The 23,198-nt window shown below is 38.7% G+C and overlaps 1 protein-coding gene and 1 long non-coding RNA gene across 3 annotated transcripts in view; one reads left to right on the top strand and one right to left on the bottom strand.

Moving 5' to 3' along the window:
- Positions 1–11,024, bottom strand: part of LOC133057465 (uncharacterized) — a 31,454-nt gene extending 20,430 nt beyond the window's left edge. Inside the window, exons 1-2 of one of the 2 annotated variants that reach the window (XR_009693035.1) lie at positions 1,079–11,024; positions 395–579 (exon numbers count right to left, since the gene is read on the bottom strand). This is a non-coding gene — a long non-coding RNA (uncharacterized LOC133057465). The remainder of the gene's footprint in view (positions 1–394; positions 580–1,078) is intronic. The other variant, XR_009693034.1, reaches the window with a different exon arrangement.
- On the top strand, positions 10,703–15,097 carry KRT10 (keratin 10). Its single transcript, XM_061143989.1, has 8 exons — positions 10,703–11,278; positions 12,076–12,158; positions 12,519–12,675; positions 12,761–12,922; positions 13,013–13,138; positions 13,449–13,666; positions 14,018–14,328; positions 14,727–15,097. The coding sequence occupies exons 1-8, from the start codon at positions 10,703–10,705 to the stop codon at positions 14,831–14,833; spliced, it is 1,740 nt and encodes a 579-aa protein (XP_060999972.1). The 3' UTR covers positions 14,834–15,097.
- The last annotated feature ends 8,101 nt before the right edge of the window (positions 15,098–23,198 follow it).

Raw genomic sequence — 23,198 nt, 5'->3', positions numbered from 1 at the left:
GGGTGAAACAGATCACCAGCCCATGTTGGATGCATGAGACAAGTGCTCAGGGCTGGTGCACTGGGGAGATCCAGAGGGATGGGATGGGGAGGGAGGTGGGAGGGGGGATGGGGATGGGGAACACATGTAAATCCATGGCTGATTCATGTCAATGTATGGCAAAAACCACTACAGTATTGTAAAGTAATTAGCCTCCAACTAATAAAAACAAATGGATAAAAAAAAAAAAAGAACAATGTCTACACTATAAAAATTAAATGCAACTCTGTTTAGGGGCTAAATGAAAGAAGAACAGTAGATTAGAAGAAGAGAGAAAGACACAATTCAAAGAATAAATAAATTTAGAACAGATGATTGAAAATTACAATTTAAACTGTGTAGTTTAAATTCATACCTTTCTGGGACTGTTATGGAACTTTTCAGCTAAATGTATTTTCTTTTATAACTTCTGAAATACAGAAAAATAAGTTTTGTCTGGTAGTAGTTTAGATTATGTTCCACTCTGTTTTTCTACTCTGGAATTTTTAATGAATCATCTTTTTACGTTTACTTCGTTCCTTCAGAAGCAATCCTTGGATTCTAGCTTGACAGAAACCAAAAAACCAAAAGGAGTATCAATAACTACTGTTGTCGACATTCACAAACGCAAGAAACAATCAACAATAGGGAAGGGGGGGGGGGGCGGGGTCAAGCTCAACAAATCAGTATTCAAGCAGAGAGCTGGAATGTTGAACAGAACAACTCCTGTGTGAAGACTTGACTGGTAAATGAGATTGAAAAGTACATAAACTAATGAATGGAAAATCTGGGTAAGTGATACAATAAATAATCCACTAAAACCCTAGCCCTTTAATGAAATACTCAGTTCTTAAATTATTGGGTATACTTAATCAAACCTAGACTATCAGGCTAAATAGCATGTGGCATAAAATAATTTACCATTGTGACTGATCCACACCTAAATCAGTCAAATCCATACCCTCAAAACATATCCACATCATAGTGTTGGCAGAATATCTTTAAAAATAACATTTTAAAATCAGCTAAACAAAAAGGAACATTCTTCAAATCTGCTCACCTTAAAAATTTCATTTAGTTCATTTGTAGGCTGGAACAGGCTCCATTTTTACCACTGTAATTCACATGTCTGGGGCTATCTTTGAAATCACAAAGCAAAGTTTAATTAGACATTTGGCAGTAAAAGGTCATGGTTAAGAGTATGGGATCTAGAGGAGGCAGACTCGGTTTCAACTCTGGTTCCTCTATGAATTTATTAGCTGTATTACCCCTGTGTACAATATATAACCATCTCAAATCTTCAGTTTCCTCCTCTGGGGGGAAAAAAAGATCTAAAGTAGTATTTGCCTCATAGGGTTGTTAAGTGGGCTAGATGAGAAAACGTACATAAAGACCATAGAGTGCCTAGCAGTGAGTAAATGTTAAACAAATGTTAGTGTTGAAAGTGGTGACAGTTCTTGTTATTCTTAATATTCTTACACTTTGAGCAACTTATTGGATATCAGTGTGACAGATTGCTAATGATAATTATCCTGATAGGGGTTGTGGAGTCCTCATCCTTGGATAGTTGAAAAAAAAAAAAGTAATCCTACTACATCCTATTTAAATGGTAGCAATTATATCCAAGATGTCAAGGGGAAAAAAAATAACATATAACACCTTACAGTTCAATAAATATCCAATCATTTCTATCTAAGCTTTAGGATTGAAAGTGAAAAGTGAAAGTCACTCGGTCGTGTCCGACTCTCTGTGACCCCACGGACTAAACAGTCCATGGAATTCTCCAGGCCAGAATACTGGAGTGGGTAGCCATTCCCTTCTCCAGGGGATCTTCCCAACCCAGGAATCAAACTGGGGTCTCCTGCATTGTAGGCGGATTCTTTACCAGCTGAGCTACCAGAGAAGCCCCAAGTTTTAGAGTTAGAAAATTCTAATCGAAACTCCACATTTTAACCAAAATGATCAATATGGAAAATATTTGTGAAAGACATCAAAGAGTCTGATAGCTTTTGAAGCTGGAAAGTCCCAAAGCAACAAAACCCCTTTCTTTCACAGTTAACTATTAAAATTAGTTCAGATATGCACCTTGTGTTTACATGTAAACAGTAAAAACCTGATTTTTAAAATGCAGTTAATCTCTGTAATGGGTGTTAGCTCTGAGTGGAAAAACCAGCATTTAAGAAGGGATTAACACTGTGATTAATCATGGGGATTAATCATGGTGGCTAATTGCTCTGGTTTGTTATTTTAATGACTGGTCTGGAGCTTAGGACAATCCAGAGTTAGGAACCCCTAGAAAACCAAGTAGGAGGCAACTTCAAAAAGTTAAGAGTGTAGCCTGAGTAGATGAGACCTACAAGTCTGACCTCTTCAAAAGCAAGAATTCTTGCTGTATTAAATCACTTTCTTTTCAAAAGCTTTCTTTTCAAATTAGTCCATTTTTCCATCACAAATGTAACAAAGATAAGAACAGCTTGTTTGGGCTTCTCTGGTAGCTCAGTGGTAAAGAATCTACCTGTCAATGCAGGAGACTCGGGTTTGATCCTTGGCCTGAGAAGATTCTACATGCCACAGAGAAACTAAGCCCATGTACCACAACTACTCAGCCTGTGCTCGAGAGCCCAGGAATCAAACCTATTGAGCCCATGTGCCACAGCTACTGGAGCCTGTGCACCCTAGAGCCTGTACTCCACAAGAGAAGCCACCACAATGAGAAGCCAGCACACTGCAAGGAAGAGCACCCCCAGCTTGCTGCAACTAGAGAAAAGTCTGCACAGCAATGAAGACCCAGCACAGTCAAAAACACATAAATAAATTTAAAAAAAAAATTTTTTTTTTAAAAAAAGAAGAGCTTGTCCAATCCGAGAAAGAAAGTAAAATCCCTTATGTTCTTGCTAATTTCTAAATTACAAGACTAGAAAATGCAATTCCACATTACTTGAGGAGAGCTGTAGGCATTGCTCATTGTATTAAAGCAAAGCTCTGAAGATAGGTCTGTGTTCAGATTCCTTTAATGAATAATTTTGGACAAGCTACTAATTTTTCAGTTAAAATAAAAGTTACCCCTTTCACTTGCTGTCAGAATTTAATGACAGAAACATTCAGGTCAAGTGTTTAGCACAGGCCCTTGGAACATAGAAAAGTTTTAATAAGCTCTATAAGCTCTATCTGAGGATTGACTGCAAATGCTGTATATTTAATTAATGCATTTACTCCAAGACATTATTAACTCTTCAGTTGTTTTCAATCTTCAGCCTTGTGGAGGAAGTTCACTCAACAGTTATGGTAAATTTTCTCTACTGCTATTGTGTTACAGTTAAATAATTATTTAAATCTATTCTTTACCATTCCCACCACACACACAAAAATGAGTTGATTCTGACAAGAGCTTTTCTTTTCTTAATTTGTTATGAAACTGACAAGTTTCTTGACTTTTTTTCAGTTCAGTATTTTAAAAATCTAATCGGGTGGAGAGGGAGGTGGGAGGGGGGATCGGGATGGGGAATACATGTTACTCCATGGCTGATTCATGTCAATGTATGACAAAACCCACTGCAATGTTGTGAAGTAATTAGCCTCCAACTAATAAAAATAAATGAAAAATAATAAAAAATAATAAAAATCTCTAAACAATAAAATTAAGAGATTAACTTCAGAAGATTTTTTTTCAATTTAGGCACATTACATGTATCCACTTAAACATGAATAATACTAATTTATTCTACAAACCCCTGGAGGAGGAAATGGCAACCCACTCCAGGATACTTGTCTGAAAGTTACAATGGACAGAGGAGCCTGACGGGCCACAGTCCTCAAAGAGTCAGACACTACTGAGCAACTAAGCATGGCACATACATAATCTAAGGTATATGTCATCATATATTTTAAGATATCTAAAAATTCCTATGCAGAATCTTAGGTTTATTATTGTTCTTATACAACGTTCTCATATCTGAAAATTATTACAACTAGCTTTAAAGAAAAATCAAATTAGTTGTCTTCAACTAGCCTTTATTTAAATTTTAAACTTGTATATTGCCAAAACATAGGCAAGAAGAGTTTTGAGACCAAAATAAAGGCAAAGAAAAGAAAATGGGAAAAGGCTCTGAGACGACAGGAAAACATTCAGAAAACATTAAGTATCTACTAGGTGCAGGAAGAGAAAAAGGTACCCTCCCTTCTCTAAAGGAGCTTTCATGTCTTATCTCATTGGGAACAATAAAAATTATATCATACTATAAACTACTAGGTTGTACACACAGGAAATGAAAAGAAAGAGACAGCCATGGCTAGACTAATGGTGAGAAGCCTCATGAAGGAGAGTAGCTTGGACTTGATTTGAATAAGGCCAACAAAGGCCTTAAAATAGGATAAACCATTGTGTCTTGGCCAAGATTTAAGAGAGAAAGGATTGCGTATAATTAAAGGATGTTTTTAAGGAATGCTAACACCCTTCTTCCACTGTATCATGGGTTATTGTTAGTAGTAGTACTATATACATATTTTAGTATTTACTATTATTATTATCCATATCTTATATGGTAGTAAAATGACACATAGGCTTATTTTTAAAGGCTGAGAGTTTTGCCCAAGGCCACATATTTATTAATTACTTTACAAGGAGAATGCAACAATCTTTCCACTCTACCACCTTCACTCACTGCAGGAAGAATGAGGTTGGACAGACAGAATAGGCCAAGGCTGCAAGGAGATCCAACCAGTCCATCCTAAAGGAGATTAGTCCTGGGTGTTCATTGGAAGGACTGATGCTGAAGCTGAAACTCCAATACTTTGGCCACCTCATGCAAAGAGTTGGCTCATTGGGAAAGACCCTGATGCTGGAAGGGGTTGGGGGCAGGAAGAGAAGGGGATGACAGAGGATGAGATGGCTGGATGGCATCACTGACTCGATGGACATGAGTTTGGGTAAAGTCCGGGAGTTGGTGATGGACAGGGAGGCCTGGCGTGCTGCAATTCATGGGGTCTCAAGGAGTCGGACACGGCTGAGCGATGAAACTGAACTGAACAGAAAAAACATAATCTACTAATAAGAGAAATCCTCAGGTACTTATGCATGTGGATGAAGTGATGACAGTGTTTTTCAAGAGCATTCGTCTTGCAGCCATGAATAGAACAAATCTTAGGTGACATGGCACCGAGCCAAGAAAACCACTTCAGAAGCTGGTGATGTAATTGATGACAGAAGTGATGAAATTCTGGATTAGGACAACTGTGGTGGGACCAGACAAAAAGAAACAAATATATCAGATGGGACAAAAGAAAAAGTGACAAAATTGGTAACTTGGTGGATGTTGGAGAGAAAAGAATGAAGTTAATGAGAGCATGTGTCATTCAGGGGAAAACAGCATGGTTTGTCACAAAGTTATCAAATAGAACAAATAGAACACCTTTCCCCTGCTGGACCATTCCCCAACCCCAGCCATTTTCTCCTCCTCACTAGCTGCATTTCAACTTTGAATCCTAGCTTTTCATCCACTCATATTTTACTGACCAACTGTGAGTTAGGTTCTGATCACAGTAATAGTAATAACAGCAACAGAAAAACCTTTTTAAAGCACTTATTCTATAAAGGCCAGCATGCATGCATGATAAATCACTTCAGTCTTGTCCGACTGTTTGGGATCTTACAGACTGTAGCCCGCCAGGCCCCATTGTCCATGGGAGTCTCCACGCAAGAATACTGGAGTGGGTTGCCATTTCCTTCTCCAGAAGGAAATGCCAGGCACTGTTCTAAATGCTTTATATTAATTCATTTAAATCCCACTTACACCTCTATAGGATAAAATTATGATGCCACATTAGAGCTGAGAAAACTGAAATAAAGTCACAAAGTAAGTGGATGGCCCTGGATTGTTACCCAAGCAGTCTGATTCCAGAGCCCACCCATCTAACCACTCTGCTACGCTGAAAAGCCTTCATGCTGTTTCCATATTTTGACAGTGTCCATCATAGTGCAGCCTTGGAAGTTTTAGAAAAACTGTGTAATATGGGAGTCTCTCCAGATTTCAGAGACCTGAATATTAGTTTTCCAATGAGAAGACATGGGCTTTACCAATATCTTGATTGTCCTAATTATTCAGCTATCCAGGAGGAGGGTACCAAATCCATCAAACACTTGTACAGCTTTCCACTTGGTGTTGACTCCATAGGTCATAATCACAAAGGCACATTTCAGCAGTTTGCACAGTCACAGAACATTCAAGCAAAGAATGCCTTATTCTCAAACTTTACATGATAAATTAAAAATTCTAAAACATTTTGCTTATCAACCTTGCCATCTTGAGACATAACTTGCATTATCAGTTTTGTCTTTGTGCCACTAAATGATTTATTACATCTCAATTAATCAGAGAAAGAAATGTGCAAATAGAATTTTCAGTTAGAAAAATTCTTCAAAAGAGAATTTTACTGGAGGCAAAATAAGAAAGAAATAGAAAAGAGATCCAAACCCCAACAGTGAGATGAGTCAAGCTGATAACAAAGCTAAATCAACAACACATTTCAAGAGCCCCAGATAAATTAACCCAATGAGAATAAGAGCTATATCCATCCTAACCATGACACAAAACTCAGAAGCAATTGAGAAGAAAGTGATAAATAAAATACCAAAAGCAAAACCATCAATTCCAATACACACGGTGGACTGTCCCACCACTAGTCTACTGAATTTGCCCTCTGGAAGGGTGCCAACGGCTTCTAAATAACCAATGATCTTTCCTCAATCCCCTTTCTCCTTGATCTTCCTTTAGAGACTGCCCCACTTTACCTGGGTTCTTTCCCCCTTGACTTCCATGATCCTTCTCCCTGCTTTCCCATATCCTAAGCGTCACTCTTCTCAGTACTATTCCCTAGCTTCTCACCAGTCCCTCAAGTGGTTGTCTCCAAAAATGTTCAGACTTGGACCCTCTGTTCATTTCTCTAAATTCCTTCCCTTAGGGGTCCTCACCATCCTGAAATCTGCTCCTCCAACCTCTCTCCTCAATTGTAGTCCTATGACTCTAAGTGTTGAAAGACATTTCCACAGTATTATTTCTAATTCACGAGTTTTAATCTAAATTGGTCTTCTCCTCAAAACTTGATCTCACTATTCTTTCACTGTGTCCTCACACATAACACACACACACACACACACACACACACACACGCCAAACCGTCAGACTCCCTTCTCTGAACTCCCTCAACACCCTGTCCATGCCTCAACTGTAGCCCAGATTACCCTAATTCTGATTCATGGGTATGTTTGTTTGTTTCTCCAAGTACACTCATCGAGGGGCAGGAACTGTCTGAGTCACCTATGTATCCCCAAGGAATAATACTGCAGAAGCTGAATAAAATCTGTAAGAGAAATTAATAACTATGGACAAATCTTTCAGCCAAACTGGTCTCCACCTGCTTGGCATTTCACAGTCCCCACTCTCCAGCCCAAAACAGTTCTCTCTGCTGCTGCACATAAGGAAAACTCCCACCCATCCTTCCGGAGACTCAGCTTAAATTCTACTTTGTCAGGTGACCCCATTCAACCAGACTCCTTGCTCATCAGTCTTAAGGTGGCAGGTAGTTCAGTGTCATGAACCCAGTATCATCTTTGAAGCCACGTAGGCCTGATTCAAAACTAGGTTGTAGCAGAAATCAGCTGTGTTACTCTTGGCAGATCCCTGAAGCTTTCTAAAGTTTCATTTCTTCAGCTATAAAATGAGATAAATAATACCCATCTGGAGAATTTGGGGGAGGATTAAAGAAGAGTAAGCTACCTAAAACACAGTAAATGCTCAGGAGATGTTAACTCCTCCCTCCCACTTCATTTACCATTTATATAGGGCTTACAGTGCATATTTTTGTCTCCATGACTAGATTGTAACAATTGGTAAGATCTATAAAGGTAGGAGATGAATCTCATTTACGTTCCTATAGTTTAAACACCTCTCAGTGTGCCTTACATAGAAATACAACAAAAATTGAGAATGATGAAATTACAATTATGGTGGATTATGGCAATCAGGTGTAAATAGGACCAACACTAGAGCTGACCATAGTACATTTTCCATCCAATTTAGCTGCAGGATTATCACATGGCACCTCTGTAATTTTTACACATGCCAAAAGCTGGTTTCAATAAACCAATTTCTAGAGTGCACAAGTCAATAAGGAGTCTCTGATAAATTACAGTTGGCTTAAATGCTACAGTCAGTATTAGAAGAGTTTCTGTATTTGTACTTTTTCCCATATACTTTTAGGAAGCTTTCTACAAATTCTGTGATTTAATGTGATAGTAACAGAGCTCTACCTGTTAACTGAAACTAGATTGAGATGCTTATATTTTTCCACCAGGGTTAAAAAAAAAAAGGCTAATACTAAAGCAAAACTAGCAAGATCAACTCCCAAAATATAATTACAGGTAAAATTTAGCAAAATCTCTTTAACTATTCTTTCTAAATTACTTTCATTAATATCAGGTCTTCAACATCCTCTCTGAACTTGTTGGAATGTTTTTTTCCAGTCTGACTTATCATAACCTTCCTTTACTACATGTTATCTTCAGCAAAAATCAATTCCCACAGTTGAGTTTCATTTTTTAACTCTGCCCCACTTGCAAGTGATAACAAGTTGGAGAAGCTGCAATTGTTGGGTAGTAACCTCCACTCTCACAGTCAACACCTCATTCATACTCCCAGCCACATTCCCTTTCCCTGCAGAAGCTAATTCTATAGTTTTCATAAACTGGAATGTGCAGCTTTAAGTGTAATTTGAGAAAGCAATTAGTAATGGAAGTGTGTGCCAAACATCCTACCCTTTCAACATATTCATGTTTCCAAGTACTTTTTGCTTTGTTTTGTTGCTTCCCGTGTGGAGAAGTTTATGGTAAGAAAAAGAGGCATTCAGTTCTCTGACCAAATCCACCAGAACAGAGGATACAGACACACATTGGTAACGCAGGAAGAGCCAAAAGCCAGGTTTCAGACCAATTTACTAACCTCGTTTATCCACCTATTTTACCTCTTTAGGCAAAATCATAACTTCTCTCAGCTTCAACTTCCTCTTCTATAAAATAGAGACAATACCCTCCCTATCTCAGCAGCTTGTTTGAGTTATAAAATGACAGCATCACAAACAGCACTGTATAACTGTAAACTGTGTGTGAATATATACAGAAATATATGTGTGTGAATGTATTTTTGAATAGCAATGCCATATCCTATAGACAGATTAAAAAATAATTTTATATCATGTGTTAAAGTGAAAAGTGAAAGTGCAAGTCACTCAGTCATGTCCAACTCTTAGTGACCCCATGGACTATACAGTCCATGAAATTCTCCAAGCCAGAATACTGGAGTAGGTAGCCATTCCCTTCTCCAGGGGATCTTCCCAACCCAGAGATCGAACCCAGGTCTCCTGCATTGCAGGCAGATTCTTTACTAGCTGAGCCACAAGGGAAGCCCAAGAATACTGGGATGGGTAACCTATCCCTGCTCCAGGGGATCTTCCTGACCCAGGAATCAAACTGGGGTCTCCTGCATTGCAGGCGGATTCTTTACCAACTGAGCTCTCAGGGAAGCCCACATGAGCTATCATGTTTTAAAAGTCCCAATTAAATACTTTATTAAATACAGTTATATAAAATTCTACACACAGTAAATCCAAGGGAAAAATTTTTTTGATAAACAGAATCTAGCTTTCAAACACATGTTCACAGACCAGTTCATAATTTTGAAGCAAGTATCATTTTCTAATCTGGTTATTCTTGTAAGAAAATTTTTACTCACAATCACTTCCTTTTCTATTGGTCAAACTTAGAGTAAACATGAAATACTGGAGATTAGTTCATATCTTGTGCTAAGAATTTCTGCAATGTGGTCTTCATATAAGTCTTCATTACAATGAATTAAAAAAAAATTTTTTTAATCCAGGATAACTTCCTGATGTTAGATTTCTTTAAATGCTAAAAAGAAAGCACCATTAAATTAGAAGATTCCCAAATCATTACACACTTCCAATTTCCTAGACAAAATATCAATGTACTTTCATTCTCCAAATAAAAGATTTTCTATAAACATACACATACATGCATTTCTTAAGTTGTATTTTTATGTCTTTATTTATATGTGGTAACTTTTGAACACAAATCGTTCAACATGTTTTTTATTTTCATTTTGGTTGCTTGCAGCTTACTCTACAGCCATATCATGGCATGATTCTATCTGAATTTATGCTGTTATAATTAATTAAAACTGTTTAAAACATGAATTTGAAAAGTATTAACTATGATTTTGTGACTTAAAATTTTTTCTAAACTTCGCAAACATTCTGTACAAACTAAATTAGTGCTGAGAAAAAAAAAAAAACAAAACTAGATTTCAAGTTGCTCAAGGTTCCTAAAAAGGTGAAAAAGTTTAAAGAAACAAATGCTCATATGACCAACACCCATTTTCAATTTCAACATAGCAAACCTCCTGTTTGTTCTTAAGGCTAATTCAAAACCAAACATATTGGGGCTGGTGATTACTTAAGATAATTTATGCAATCATAAGCCAAAGATGCAAATTTTGCAAAAAGAAAACCAAGCAAGTAAGCAAAACTCTAACACATGTGGGACACACCCTCTCAGTATATAAAGGCTTGTCACTGTCCTTGGTACCATGCACTCCCTGAGCTAAACAGCATCACCATGTCTATTCGATACAGCTCAAGCAAGCAATACTCTTCCTCCCGCAGTGGATGCGGAGGAGGAGGAGGATCATCCCTCAGAATTTCGAGCAGCAAAGGCTCTCTTGGTGGAGGATTCAGCTCAGGGGGGTTCAGTGGTGGCTCTTTTAGCCGTGGGAGCTCTGCTGGAGGCTGCTTTGGGGGCTCATCAAGTGTCTATGGAGGAGGATTAGGAGGTGGCTTTGGTGGGGGCTATGGAAGTAACTTTGGTGGGAGCTATGGAGGAGGCAGCTTTGGAGGGAGCTATGGAGGAGGTGGCTTCGGAGGCGGCAGCTTCGGAGGGGGCAGCTTCGGAGGTGGTTTGGGTGGTGGATTTGGAGGAGATGGTGGCCTTATCTCTGGAAATGAAAAAATAACCATGCAGAATCTGAATGATCGCCTGGCTTCCTACTTGGACAAAGTTCGGGCTCTGGAAGAATCAAACTATGAGCTAGAAGTCAAAATCAAGGAGTGGTATGAAAAGTATGGCAATTCAAGCCAGCGAGAGCCTCGTGATTACAGCAAATACTACCAAATCATCGATGATCTTAAAAATCAGGTAAGGGGCATTTTTAAAATGCAACTTTAAGCCTCTTTTTGTGCATGTAATTCTGATAGGTAATTTTTAAATCAACTACAATGTTCACTGTGTTAGACTACATTACTTTCTTGCTTCCATGAGCAATCCAGTCTCTTCAAAGGTAAATAGCTGTGAGGGTACAGTCATTGCAATCTTCATCCAACATGTGTGTTGTGTATCTTGTAGGATGGGGGGATTACTGAGAATTTTTTATGTGTTAATGAGTGTAAGAGTCCACAGTTAAAATACATTAGAAAATGTACAAACACAGGGACTGAAAGAATTATTCAATGAATCAGAAAATATTATTCAGACTGATAAACAACAAATACTCCTTACTGACATTGCAAGAAACATGAATTTTCCAGTATAAAAATGGAGTATTGCTTGCCTTGAGGGAATTTTTGAATTGCATTGTGTGCTGTTTATATTCATTTAGAATATATATTTAAAACAAGTTAAACCAAATACAGGTACGAGTCAGTGAAGTTAGCTGAAATACATGGAAATTACACAGGTATAAGAGCGGGACCTGAATGCAGGAACACAACTATATAATCCAGTTAGTTTTCAGAAAGGGAGGATATAGAAATAGAAAAGTATGGAAATTTCAAGAGAACAAATGATTCAATTTTAAGTATATGGGTAAGACTGCAATGTCAGATTTAAAATAAAAAATTCCCCAAGACTTAGTAATAGAACACCATAGAAATGTAGTTTACCTATGCCACTATAAAAGCTGTGTCTGTATCTGATTTCTTTGTCTCTTCTTCCAGATTCTCACCCTGACAACAGACAATGCCAATATCCTGATTCAGGTTGATAATGCCAGGCTGGCAGCTGATGACTTCAGGCTGAAGTAAGCTAAGCAAATGTGGCACAATACTGTCACAATAAATACATGAGATGTTTTTAACAATGTATGCCCACAAGAGCATTTACATTTTCCTGAATTCATTCAAATTTAAACTATATTGGAGCTGTCAAGAGAAACTTTCAACCTCAGTATTACCTTTTAGGCAATATTATAATAAGATGCTCTTTAAAGTACATGCTAAGTTTCTTTGCATTAAACCACTAATATCCCTATGTGAATCAGAATATGATAAATGTTGCCAAGATACGAAGTCAACTCTTTACCTGGTTTCTAAACAGTCCCTACCCAGGAATTCCTCCCTGATATAAGTTATACCCAGTATTTGTATCATGCTTGTTTCAGGTATGAAAATGAGGTAACCCTGCGCCAGAGCGTGGAGGCCGACATCAATGGCCTGCGCAGGGTGCTGGATGAGCTGACCTTGACCAAGACCGACCTGGAGATGCAGATCGAGAGCCTGACCGAGGAGCTGGCCTACCTGAAGAAGAACCATGAAGAGGTAACATAAATAGTTATACTTCCCCCAGCCAAAAAGGGACTCAGGGTCATGAAGCAGTCATTAAATATTTCTGTTCCTCAAACAGGAAATGAGAGACCTTCAAAATGTATCCACTGGTGATGTGAATGTGGAAATGAATGCTGCCCCAGGTGTTGATCTCACTGAACTTCTGAATAACATGAGAAGCCAATATGAACAACTTGCCGAGAAAAATCGCAGAGACGCTGAAGCCTGGTTCAACGAAAAGGTAGTTTATCTTCCTTTGCAGCAAAGTCAATGGTGGTTTGGTTATTCGTTCAGATTTTTCTCATCAGGTCCCCTGTTTTTAATATTCTAGAGCAAGGAACTTACTACGGAAATCAACAGTAACCTTGAACAAGTATCGAGCCATAAATCCGAGATTACTGAGTTGAGACGCACTATTCAAGGCCTGGAGATTGAGCTACAGTCCCAACTAGCCCTGGTAAGTAAATAATTCTCTTGAGAAATAACATCACTTTATCATGCGTTTCATCCTCAGATGAGAATAGGCAACATAAAAGAATGCAGAGTCAAGGGTAAAAAAAAAAACAGAAATAACATTGAAGTTTTTTGCTAAGGGGATAAAAGTATTATTGGCATTGATCGAAAAATGCTGAAATTGAAATATTATCAAAACTAAAACACAAATCTGTTCGCTTTCCTTATTCTTCTCATGAAATTATTAAACAAGCCTCATTGTACTTAAGTGAACAATGAAGTAGTTAAGTTACAATATATTCTCTCCTCTTCAGAAACAATCCCTGGAAGCCTCCTTGGCAGAGACAGAAGGTCGCTATTGTGTGCAGCTCTCTCAGATTCAGTCCCAGATCTCCTCTCTGGAAGAACAACTGCAACAGATTCGAGCTGAGACCGAGTGCCAGAATGCCGAGTACCAACAACTCCTGGATATTAAGATCCGACTGGAGAATGAAATTCAAACCTACCGCAGCCTGCTAGAAGGAGAGGGAAGGTAAATTACAGAAAAGTTTAAATCATCCCAGTTGCTTTTATTCAGTGTTCCAAGCCTTAAGGCTTTTCCCACAACCCAAGGATGTGTCAGAGCACGGGAGAAAGGGGAAAGAGAGGAGGCAAAGTACACAAGAAGGTGTATGAAACCAGCCTCAATGTCCCACGAATTTGACACAAGAAAGATTCTTAGGTTTGGGTGCATACATAATTGTTTTAAAAGAACGGGTTCATAACGGCGGGGGTGATTTTCCTCAAAACACCTTTTGCCTAGGTTATAAAGTAACAATAACGTGGAAACAGACTCACAGCTCCCCACGTTACAGCTAACGGAAAGTAACTTTTACCCTCCAAGTTCCGGCGGCGGCTCCTACGGCGGCGGGCGCGGCGGCGGAAGTTCCGGCGGCTATGGCGGAAGTTCCGGCGGCGGCGGCGGCTACAGCGGCGGAAGTTCCAGCGGCGGCGGCCACGGAGGTAGTTCCGGCGGCCACGGAGGTAGTTCCGGCGGCGGCTACGGCGGCGGAAGCTCCAGCGGCGGTGGTCACGGAGGTAGTTCCGGCGGCGGCTACGGCGGCGGAAGCTCCAGCGGAGGCCACAAGTCCACCTCTTCAGGGTCCGTTGGAGAGTCCTCATCTAAGGGACCAAGGTCAGCAGAAACTAGCTGGGGTAATCAGAATTAGTTTTAACTTTTTGATGGGTATTTTTGTTGTTGTTTTTTGGTTTTGTTTTTTAAGTTCTGTAACTTTTTTTTTTTTAGAACTATTTTAAAAATTAAAATCTTATAAAATCTTTATATGCTTTTTTTAACCGACTATAGTTGTTGACACCAGTCTTGAAGGGGAAACGGTATTGTCTAAAATGCTGTAGCTTTGGTGTTTTTAAAAGTAACTGTAAAGAAGTTTTCTTTTTTTTCACTTTGGTGTGTATTTTTCTTTGCATTTAGATATTTTGATGTAGGTATTTTTAGTAAATATCTTTGATTTAGCTATTTTGCTCGTTAATTAGTAAGGACCCCACAAATTGTAGTCTAAATTCTATTGTTTTATATTGTAATTAACTTACAGATACTAACAAAACCAGAGTGATCAAGACAATTATTGAGGAGTTGGCACCTGATGGTAGCGTCCTTTCATCTATGGTTGAATCAGAAACCAAGAAACACTACTATTAAGCCACATCAAGAGGAAAGAGGCTCCCCTCACACAGGCCATTATGCATAGATGCATGGAAAAAAATCTCCAAGAAAACACTTCAGTCTTAATGGCCTATGGAAATAGGTCCACTCCTTGATCATAAGGTGTCTAAACGGTGTTTTGTGGTTTCTGTATTTCTCCTTTTCACTTTACCGGAAAGTATTCTTTAATGGAAAAAAAGAAAAACTTTCTGTTCTCATTTACTAATGAATTTCAATAAACTTTCTTACTGATGCAAACTATCCAATTTGGTCAGAATTATCTTTATTTGAGTTAGACAACTTTTAACATTAAAGATTAGTAAAGTATCATTTGAAGATTGATTTATCTAGAAATTCTGAAGACAGGTTATCATTAGGATTTCTCTGAATCCGTTTTTTAATCTTACGGGTATGTTGGACCAATGTTAGTAATCTCAGGAAAAAGTCCATGAGTCCCCAGTTATTCTTTCTTTAAGATACAAAGTATGTTGACAGCTCCCAGTTCTCTGGCTTTGAATTAAGTCTTGAAAACTGAAAAGTCTCAACACCCCAAAGATTAAATTAATTCAAAATTTCAAATTTTCTGATCACTTGCCTCCTCACATTCAGCTCTTATTAATATTTTCTTCTCATTACTATATTACTTCTGCCCAATTGCTACACAGCCAAAGAGATAGCTTCCAACACTTACTAGCCCAGTAAAATATCACCCTGACAAAATTATTTGGTGTCTATCAGACAAACAGGAGAAGCACTGTCAAGACATGGTGATACCAATTTAACCAAAAGGACACCTGTAAGTCTCTACCTTCACCAGTTAGTACAGTGACCAGTACTAAAGACCTGGTTCTTGTAAGATCAATCCAATCACATCCTTCAGTCAATAAGAACACAACTGACATTATTATTCTGTGAGTATATGGGGTAGGTAAGGGTTGGATTTACTCCATGACCTTAAGACTACCTTGTGCTCCCTGGTGGGTTCCTAGGTTATCCTTGTCCACCAAACAGCCTTTCTTAGTATCCTTACTGATTTGAGCTCCAGATCTCCCAAGGACCTGAAACCAGCCATGATTGAGACTTCTGCTGGGTAAACCCCACACTCTGTATCCCAAACTGATCACTGAAGCTGTATTTTATTGTAAATGGACTTTGTTATAGTGAAAACACCATGACCTACCTGGCACCAAACATTACCCCAGACACTGTTTTCGTGCACATGACTTTCTATATGTACTGGCTGCCCTTCTTGGGAGCCAGTCTGTTGAAGTTCCAAGATGCTGCCTTGCAATGCCCTGAAACAGGGCTGGGTAAGGATTCTTTGAGAGGAGAAGGGGGCAACAGAGGATGAGACAGTTGTATGGCATCATTGACTCAATGGACATGAATTTGAGCAAACTCCAGGACATAGTGAAGGACAGGGAAGCCTGGTGTGCTGTAGTCCATGGGGTCGCAAAGAGTTGGACATGACTTTTCTACTGAACAACAACTGTGTATATACTATTATTCAAAAAAAACTCCCTTATTATTATCTAGCATAGTTAACCAATTCCCTGGGGCCTAGATTATTGTTCTTAATCTGAGTTGGCCATTCTCATTATTCTGGATAAGGGTTTTCATATTCAATAACATGTATTTGAGACAAATGCAAATATATTATTATGAAATAGTTATGTTCTCCAAGCCAGGATCTCAGCTGGTCAGTTATTTATCTGGCTGGGTGGTGACCCAAACCTTCATTCCTAAAAGGTCTGAATCATGGTGGTCCTGTCTTCTTACGTTTTCCATCTTCTTATATCTCTTTAAAGCATTTATATTTAATTTTCTTTATAAGGTAACTAGCTCATCTCTGATGGAAAACTACTTTCTTGATGGGTGTTGACTAATCTGATTGTGGTAATTATTTCTCGACACATGTATTAATACGTCAAGTCATTATGCTGGACATCTTCAGCTTATACAGTACTGTATATGATATCCCAGTTTAAAAAAAAAAAAACTACTTTCTTGACTGGACTCTGAAACTATAGTTTCATAAAGACAATGTATCTAACAAATAATTTTATTTTAACAAGGACATTCGTTTTTAGAGTTAAAAAGTTATTGTTGGCTGTGCAGGTTTCTATTTTTACCAAAAAGATTTATCATGTAGCTATTAATCGAAAATCCTATACACATTCTTACAGATTCTAAAGTTGTTACAGAGTCCTGCTATTTAAGCAGGGAAGTGTCCACTGAGACTATCAGAGCCAATTTTGAGACTCATGTGGAATCACACTAAACAGCAAAATCTTCTATCTCTGAAGATTCTGCTTTATGCTGCTAAAAGCCTTGGGACTTTGCACACTAACACTGATGTGCATGATGACTTGATATTTTGGGTGGGCATGGAGAATAACTTTGTTATGGCCAGCACAGGGAAGCAGCTTGAGTTAGTTTAATTAAATAAGATTCATGCAGCATTTCCCATCTAGATTGCATCTTGAGAGTGGCAATTAGGGAAAGAACTCAATTGTAGGTATAGGCATGCATTTCAAAGTCAGTGACTCCTGGACTTCATATTCTAGCACTGGCGTTTACAAGTCATGTAAATTTTGGACAAGTTACTTGAACCATCCTAAGTCTCAGTTTTCTTATCTATACAGTAGGGATAATAATTACCTCATATGAGATTATTGTTTCCTCATTTGGGGATAATATGAGTTAATAAAAATGTGTGCTTAGTCACTCAGTCATGTCCGACTCTTTGCGACACCATGGACTGTAACCCACCAGGCTCCTCTGTCTATGGGGATTCTCCAGGCAAGAATAGTGGAGTGAGTTGCCATGTCCTCCTCTAGGGGATCTTCCCAACCTCGGGATTGAACCTAGGTCTCCTGCATTGCAGGCTGATTCTGTACCATCTGAGTCACCAGGGAAGTTAAAATGCCCACTGTACTGAAGAAAGAGTATTATGCTCATCTTCAAAGAAATATGCTTGTTGGCTAAATAACTGAGTTTCTCCAAAGATGGACAAGAGCATCACAATAAGTTGTTAGAGTAGGTGATCACTAACATCGTCTACCAAGAGGTAGAGAACCAGGTCAGGTTGCTGTCCTAGGGCTGCAAAACTAAATTCCAGTGTCACAAAGGGCTATTATGATTAATCCAGTTCTGGGAATCTGAAGTCTGATAAAATATAGCAAGAAGTTTGTGAAAGTAAGTGGGAAGGACCAGATGATCACCCCAAAGACCTGAGATAGTTGACCACCCCTGAAAGCTACAGCTATGGTCAGCCTGATCATGATGCAAACTATACAGGCTGTGTCCTTGGATGACACAGGGAAACAAATTATCACAACAGAAATAAAACCTGTCTGGAAACTAGGTATGAAAGTTTTTTTTTTTTTTTTGAAGGATACTTTTTGAACCAGGTTGTCCCACAGAAAAAGACATGCCCAAAGAAGAAGGACTCTTTGAGTTGTCATCTTGCTCCTTAGTCTCTAGATAAAAACACAAACACTGAGACTTCTCTGGTGGTCCAGTGGTTAAGAATCCTCCTGCCAGTGAAGAGGACTTGGGTTCATTCCCTGTTCTGTTTATGTCATAGAGCAACAAAGCCTATGAGCCACAACTACTGAAGTCCCCGTGCCTAGAGTTCATGTGCTGAAACAAGAGAAGACACTGCAGTAAGAATCCTTTGCCCACAGCAAAGAGTAGCCCCCAATCATCACAGCTAGAGAAAGCCTGAGCACAGCAATGAACACCCAGTGCAGCCAAAAATAAAACTAATTAATTATTTTTTTTAACCCAGAAACACCATCCACATGCTAACATTGAGTAAAAGGTCTTTCCAGCCTAACATCAGTTTGGAAAAGAAGGAATTGTGAATTGGCATAAACATTGGATATTACCTCAGAGAACAATTTGGGTAGTGTTCTGAAAATAGTGTTGTCCAAGATTTTAGCAAAGAAAAAAAATCACATATTTAAGCTTTCAATTAATCTTTCCTACACAGAAAAAGTTATCTAAGAAGAAATGCTAGAAAAGTATAAAGAAATGGGTTCGTCCAGATCTGAAAGAGACACGTGCACCCCAATGTTCATCGCAGCACTCTGTATAATAGCCAGGACATGGAAGCAACCTAGATGCCCATCAGCAGATGAATGGATAAGGAAGCTGTGGTACATATACACCATGGAATATTACTCAGCCATTAAAAAGAATTCATTTGAACCAGTTCTAATGAGATGGATGAAACTGGAGCCCATTATACAGAGTGAAGTAAGCCAGAAAGATAAAGAACATTACAGCATACTAACACATATATATGGAATTTAGAAAGATGGTAATGATAACCCTATATGCAAAACAGAAAAAGAGACACAGAAGTACAGAACAGACTTTTGAACTCTGTGGGAGAAGGTGAGGGTGGGATGTTGAGAAAGAACAGCATGTATATTATCTATGGTGAAACAGATCACCAGCCCAGGTGGGATGCATGAGACAAGTGCTCGAGCCTGGTGCACTGGGAAGACCCAGAGGAATCGGGTAGAGAGGGAGGTGGGAGGGGGGATCGGGATGGGGAATACGTGTAAATCTATGGCTGATACATATCAATGTATGACAAAACCCACTGAAAAAATAAATAAATAAATAAATTTTTTAAAAAAGAAATGGGTTCGAAGGTTAGTTGAACCATGACCAAGCTAATGACCCCTTTAGAAGAGGAATTCTCATTAAAAGTTTTGCCCTATTACTTTGTGTTGGAATGCAAACTGGTGTGGCCACTATGGAGAACAGTATGGAGGTTCCTCAAAAAACTAAAAATAGAGTTGCCATATGATCCAGCAACCCCACTCCTGGGCATATACCTAGACAGAACTATAATTCAAAAAGATACATGCACTCCTATGATCACAGTGGCACTATGGCACTATTCCATACAATGGAATAATACTCAATCATTAAAAATAATAAAATAATGCCATTTGCAACAACAAAGATGGACCTACAGATTATCAAACTGAGTCAGAAAGAGAAAGACAAATACTGTATGATATCACTTACATGTGGAATCTAAAATATGACACAAAATGAACATACCTACAAAACAAAAACTTGTGGCTGCTAAGGGGGCGAGGCAGTGAGGGTGGAGAACTAGCAGTTTGGGATTAGCAGACACAAGCTAATTTACTTGGGATGGATAAGCAACAAGGTCATATTACATAGCACAGGATACTCAATATCCTGTGATAAACCACAATGCAAAAGAATATGAAAAGGATATATAGATAGATAGAGATATATATATAACTAAGTCACTTTGCTATACAGTAGAAATTGTACAATATTGTAAACCAGCTTTGGCCACCTGATGTGAAGAACTGACTCATTTGAAAAGACCCTGATGCTGGGAATGATTGAAGGCAGGAGGAGAAGGGGACAACAGAGGATGAGATGGTCGGATGGCATCACCGACTCAATGGACAGGAGTTTGAGTAAGCTCCGGAAGTTGGTGATGGACAGAGAAACCTGGCGTCTATGGGATCACAAAGAGTTGAACACAACTGAGTGACTGGACTGAACTGAACTGAACTGAACTGTAAACCAACTATGTTTCAATAAATTTATTTGTGTTGATCTATAGAGCCTCTGTAAGGTTTTGTGAAGTAAGAAATTTGAAGGGAAAACTAAAAGCAGAGGACTTCCTTGGTGGTTAAGACTCCATGCTTTCAATGCAGGAGTTGTGGGTTTTGATCCCACAACCTAGTTTTTGATCCCACAAACTAAGATCCCACATGCTGTGTGGCACAGCCAAAAAAAATATTTTTAAAATTAAAAAAAAAAAGATTAGTAGAAGAATGGAACTAAAATGCATTTTGATAGATTGAATAACTTCTTATAAAGATAAAAGGAAGTGGGATATGGCCAATACGCACATGAAAAGATGTTGACATCACGAATCATTTAGAGAAACACAAACCAAAACTATAGTGAGACACCAGTTTACATGCATTAGGATACCTACTATCAAAAAAAAAAAAAAAAAATACCAAGTGTTGGCAAGAATGTGGAGAAATTGGAATACTTGTGCCCTGTTGGTGGAAATGTAAGATAGATTAGCTGCTGCAGAAACCAGTAGGATGGTTCCTCAAAATATTTTTTAAAAATACCAGCAATTCCACTTCTGGGTATGTACCTAAAAGAACTGAAATCATGGTCTTGAAGAGCTATTTGTACATGCCGTGTTCGAAGCAGCATTATTCACAATAGGAGTTTGAAAGGTATATATTTTCCTTTCCACTATATCCTCTGCTACGAGTACAATGCCTGGTGTATTGTAGATACTCATTAAATATGTCTTGGTATTTAATTTGATAATTAAATTAATTCAATTTGATAACTGAATGTTTTTAATTAAAAAATTGAATAAATGACTCCTGATAGGCACATAACTGCAATCAACAGCTGCATTTTGCTATTACTAGAAATTCTGAAAAGAATTTTTTAAGAAATATGTTTGTGCTTTTCATTAAAGAAGGATTTTTGCATTGTTTGAGTTTTACTTTTCTACCTGACATTAAGATAACTATATATAGTGAAAGAAATCACACTGAATTACAAGGCTCATTCTGGCTTGATTCACCCAGTTTGATTCTGTATATCCTTAAACAGTCCTTTTATTCAGTTTCCTCATGTTTAAATCAAAGGAAGGAAACCTCTCTTCCTAATTCCCAAATTCATTGTAAAGCTCAAATAAGATAATTTACAAGAAATTCCTTCAGAACTTATAAAGCTTTATATAAACACAAGAGAATTTTGTCTTTATATTCATCATGCTCTAGACTTTGAAAACATAAATGTTGAGGTAGGTTCTTGCTGTTGTGCTGTGTGTGTGCTCAGTCGTGTCCAACTCTTTGCGGTCCCATGGACTATAGCTCACCAGGCTCCTCTGGCCATGGAATTTTCCAGGCAAGAATACTGGAGTGGGTTGCCATGCCCTCCTCCAGGGGAATCTTCCCAACCCAGGGATCAAACCTGCATCTCTTGTCTCTCCTGCATTAGCAGGCGGATTCAGGGGTTTAATAATTTCCTGCCGAGGGCATGTATGATCCAGGTTGAAGTTGGCCCAAGAACATACATTTGCAGGTGAGCACTGCCCTCTGGTGGAAATAGAAAGGTAGGGGCAGGGGCAATTAATGACATGGGAGCGCCAGAGGTGATGCCGAGAAGCCATTTATTTAAATGTATGCATTAACAACAACAACAACAAAATCTTCCTTCTTTTTTGTCACACATGTTCCTTTGGAAATATTTTCTTTACATATATAGAATGTGAGCCTGTTACACCAAAGTGAAAGTGAAAGTCGCTCAGTCGTGTCTGACTCTTTGCAACTCCATGGACTATACAGTCCTTGGAATTCTCCAGGCCAGATTAATGGTGTGGGTAGCCTTTCCCTTCTCCAGGGGATCTTCCCAACCCAGGGATTGAACCCAGGTGTCCCGCATTGCAGGCAGATTCTTTACCAACTGAGCTATCAGGGAAGCCCGTTACACCAATTATTTGTCTAATTATTATTATTTACAGTTGTCTGGTGGCTCAGATGGTAAAGAATCTGCCTGCAATGTGAGAAACCCATGTTTGATCCCTGGGTCAGGAAGATCCCCTGGAGAAGGGAATGGCTACTCACTCCAGTACGCTGGAGAATTCCATGGACAGAGGAGCCTGGTAACGTACAGTTCATGAGGTTGCAAAGAGTTGGACACGACTGAGACACATGAGTTCAAATTCAGTGATCACGCAAGCATTGAAGAGAGTCACAATTCTTTATATATTTTAATATCCTAATTCTTTGTTATTTCAATTTCAATCACTCAATAACTTAATTAAAAGATAATTTCACAACCCATACAGCATTTTAAGATTATTGATGGCAACACATAAAGCAGATATTCAGTAGAGATATTTCTTATATCTGAAATGTGCTCACGATACAAGACTCTCAAGGTCACCTAAAAATATGCCACATCTTCACTTGGCAGGTAGCTAGTAACTCTGAGCAAACTGTTTAACACTTCTGGGACTTACTTGCCTCATCTGTCAAATAAAAAGGCTGAAATGGGTGATGTCTCAGGCCCTCTGAAGCTCTAAAAATATCCTACAACTTTGCCCAGAAAATGCATTTAAAGGCCATTTTGATGCCAGCCTCAGTACCAGCTAACTAGGTTTCAGACTGCTTGTGCCAGCAGAGTCCCAGGAGACACCCTGACTGTCTTGGTGGCGAAGCAACTTCATTCTTCTCTCTGCCACAGAACTGGAACCAGTCAAGCCCAACCAAGTCCCTCCTGCTCCTCCTTCTCCCATCCTCTCTTCTTCCTT

The sequence above is a fragment of the Dama dama genome, chromosome 5, assembly GCF_033118175.1.
Source record: "Dama dama isolate Ldn47 chromosome 5, ASM3311817v1, whole genome shotgun sequence".
NCBI classification, from domain to species: domain Eukaryota; kingdom Metazoa; phylum Chordata; class Mammalia; order Artiodactyla; family Cervidae; genus Dama; species Dama dama.
The sequence above is the reverse complement of the archived record's forward strand: the minus strand, read 5'-3'. Positions and strand labels throughout refer to the sequence as shown.